This window comes from Habropoda laboriosa, unplaced genomic scaffold (genome assembly GCF_001263275.1).
Source record: "Habropoda laboriosa isolate 0110345459 unplaced genomic scaffold, ASM126327v1 scaffold648, whole genome shotgun sequence".
Lineage (NCBI taxonomy): Eukaryota > Metazoa > Arthropoda > Insecta > Hymenoptera > Apidae > Habropoda > Habropoda laboriosa.
The window spans coordinates 129679-133164 of NW_017100857.1; the positions used below are offsets into that span (position 1 = coordinate 129679).

The 3486-nt window shown below is 29.2% G+C and overlaps 1 protein-coding gene across 1 annotated transcript; it reads right to left on the bottom strand.

The window, feature by feature from the left end:
* Nucleotides 1-186: 186 nt before the first annotated feature.
* On the bottom strand, nt 187-2473 carry LOC108577396 (adipocyte plasma membrane-associated protein-like). Its single transcript, XM_017940540.1, is given in 3 exon segments — nt 187-1779; nt 1924-2129; nt 2231-2473. Coding segments are annotated over 3 exon segments (1821 nt in total). The 5' UTR covers nt 2341-2473; the 3' UTR covers nt 187-274.
* Nucleotides 2474-3486: the final 1013 nt, after the last annotated feature.

A 3486-nucleotide genomic window follows, 5' to 3' on the forward strand; every position in this document is an offset into this window, starting at 1 on the left:
TTTTCTAATTTTTTTTTGCTTATTTGAAAATGAACTTATAAGAAAATAAAATAATTTTTAATATCATTTACTGGAACGTCATTTCAACAAATATAAATGAAAGATAAATTCTATATCAGTAAAATAACGAAACGAATGTACGTGATAAGTTCCGTAAAATTTAAATCATTAATTCGATATGTTTGGAATGTGAAGAACTTTTAACATGGAATGGAATAACACAATCAAGCTTGAATTCAAATTTAGATTAATGTCTGCATTTGTACGCGCTTGTTTACTTCTTACTAGAGTCTTCTTTTTTCTCTACAGGCTTGGATTTTGCAGATTGAGTATTTTGAGCACCTTTCTTAATAGCGTCATCAGATTTCGGTTTTACTATTGCTTCGTTGCTTTTTTTAGATGCTTCAGATTTAGCAGGATTGTCCCTTTTTATTTCCTTTGAATTATCATTTTTAATTTCCTTTGAATTATCCTTTTTAATTTCTTTTGAATTATCCTTTTTAATTTCCTTTAAATTATCTTTCTTAACTCCTTGTGCATTAACTTTTTTAGCTTCTTTTGGTATCACATTTGAAGTATGTGGTGTTGAAGTGGTAGTGGTGATTGGAGCAACAGTAGTTGATGGTTTTGGAGTTGTAGTAGTGATTGGAGCAGCAGTAGTTGATGGTGGTTTTGAAGTGGTAGTGGAAGGTTGTGATGTAGACTTTGAAGTTGTTGCACCTGAATTTGATTTTTGTGTTTGTGCTTTAACAGTTGATTTTGGAGGCGAATTTTTAGTACTTTGAGCAGTTGGTTTAACATTTATGGATTTTGCTTCTACTTTAATATTTGGCAAAGATCTTTTATTGACTGCTAAATCCGGAAATGCTTGTTTTAATGGAACTCTCATGATGCAGTCTTTCCAAGGAGAACCAAGCCACAAATAACCATTATGTATGTAAGCAGAAGAAATATCATTAACTTTTCTATCCTCTGAATATATAGCATCTAAGACTTTTCCAGTTTTATCCATTCTGAGTATTACCGAAGTTTTCTTAACATCCAAAATTCTTGAAGTATCGAATGAACCTACTGAATGTAAAACTCTTTCTGCATAATAATTTGGATATACATCTTGCAACAATTTAAAGGGAACTTCTATCAAATACAACAATCTGGATAACATTTTTCGCAAATATGGATGTGGTATAAGGGATTGAGGTAAGAAAGGATGTTGTGAATCTACATATAGAACTAAAGATACTAAAAAGCCTCCTTGCCCATCACTATGTACATTATCAGGCAAACCAGGTAAAGCTTCTGCAAAGACTTCATGTTGTCCAGCTCTTGGCCCTTTTAGATTATACTTAATAATGCGTGAAGTAAGACATTCTAATACAATCACAAAGCTTTCATCATCACTCAATAAAATTCCATTCGCAAATCCTAGATTTCGTACCAATACTTCATTGTGTTTTGTTGCTGCATTATATCGAATAAGTCTACAAAGAAATAATTACTTGTATATATAAAAAAAAATATTATATATTAGATGTATTCTAAAATCTGTAGATGAGTCTGTCCAATAAATGTCTCCATTCTTTGCAATGTCCAAAAAATTGACCAATTTTGGAACTTTTCCATCAATAGGTTCAGAACTATTGACTATGTTTACATAGTGTCGTGTATTAACATTCATTTTAAAAATACCATAGTAAGCATCAGCTACAAATAATTCTCCCTTATCATTGAACTTTAAACCCAAAGGTCTACCACATTTTTCTTCTTGCCATAAACCATCTGCAAATATATTTTTAATTAAAATATCCATATTAAGTACATTTATATATAAACTTGTTACATAATTAAACAATTAATTTATCCTTGTAAATGCTGTTCGTGAAAATAAAACCATAATATTTATTAACAATTGCTTTTACATACCACATTTTTGACCAAATTTTACAATTGGTTTAATACGATTTTCTTCAATTTTCACAACATAACCTCCACGTATACCAGTATATAGTTCTCCATTATATGATGCAAAACATTCTGGACCTTTAACTTCTTCAGAAAATAATACTTCTGCTCCTTGTAGCCGATTTTTTAACTCAAATTGCAGTTGTGTATCAGAGGGTAGTTTTATGCTTAAATATTTATTGTAGACTTATAGTCTTTTATTTTGCACATTTGAAATTTATAAATTATAAAATAAATCATAAATTATAAGATAATGCAAATATTATACCTGTATTCGGAATATTCTGCGTCTGGAGGTAAACCCGGTAAAAAGGTAATGACAGCTAAGAAAAGACCAATGTATATTATCACGGTACCAATGGATTTTAAGTACCCCATTATTTCAATTATTGACTATTAATATTTTGAAAATATAGCTTTTTATTTAAATGATATTTTTGAGAAACTTAAAAACACAGATCTCTTCTAATACTTCCTCATCACAACACTAATGACATTGAGAAAAAAGAAAAACTACTTTTACGTAACTGTTTCTTGCCGGTGTAGATAACGGCATTCACGATTTTAATGGCGGTGAATTGTATACCGCAAAACAAGTATCTTTGCCAATGTCAGCAAATGTAGAACCAAATAAGTGCCACGCGGACGGAAGATGTCGATGCTACCAATTTCCGTTGGGCACATGATTTTATTTTATCACCAACTCAGCAAATTTAATCATGATTGTGATATACTTTAATGACCATCCATCGAACACGATTAATCAACCTTCAATATGAATATTTGCTTAGTAACTGACATTTTTATTTGCGAATGATACATTTCCTTGTGAATTAAGTATTATAATATATTAATAATAGCTTATTAATTACAAATCAACATAATATCAAATGAGGATTTAGTTGACAAAAAAGGAAAAAATTAATGTCACTTATGTATAAAAAAGAAATAAAACAGGAGTAGTACGAATATCGTCTGCGTTTGTACATTATGTTGAATAACGTTTTCATTTATACAATCTATTTTCAATGTAAGAAACAAACTGTACAAGCCAATTTTTATCAAGAAAAAGACATTTAAAACGAAATAATTTAATTAAGCAACTTCGTTTAAATTTATTTTAACGTAGGCAGTTGTCATTAATTACTACTTGAGGGCGCTGAATATGTTAACTTCACAGAAGCGTTATCATTCACTCAACTGAAATTTTAATTAACGAAAAATAGTACTGTTTTGGACTAAAATCCAACAACCTTAGAATTATTAACAATGGGTATGCAAAAAAAGTTTAAAGCAATAAAAAATAAAGTTAAGAAAAGAAGAATTGTATTTGTTTAAATTTTGTTTTTTAGATGATCTTGAACAACAATGCGAAGATGCGGTATTTGAATTATGTGATGCAAGAGAACGGTATCCGTTACGATGTGCTGACGAACTTAAAAAGTCTATTAGACTTAGAAATGATATAAATGTAATAAATATTTATAATAAATTTTTAATATTTTTATATTACATTAAAAATAT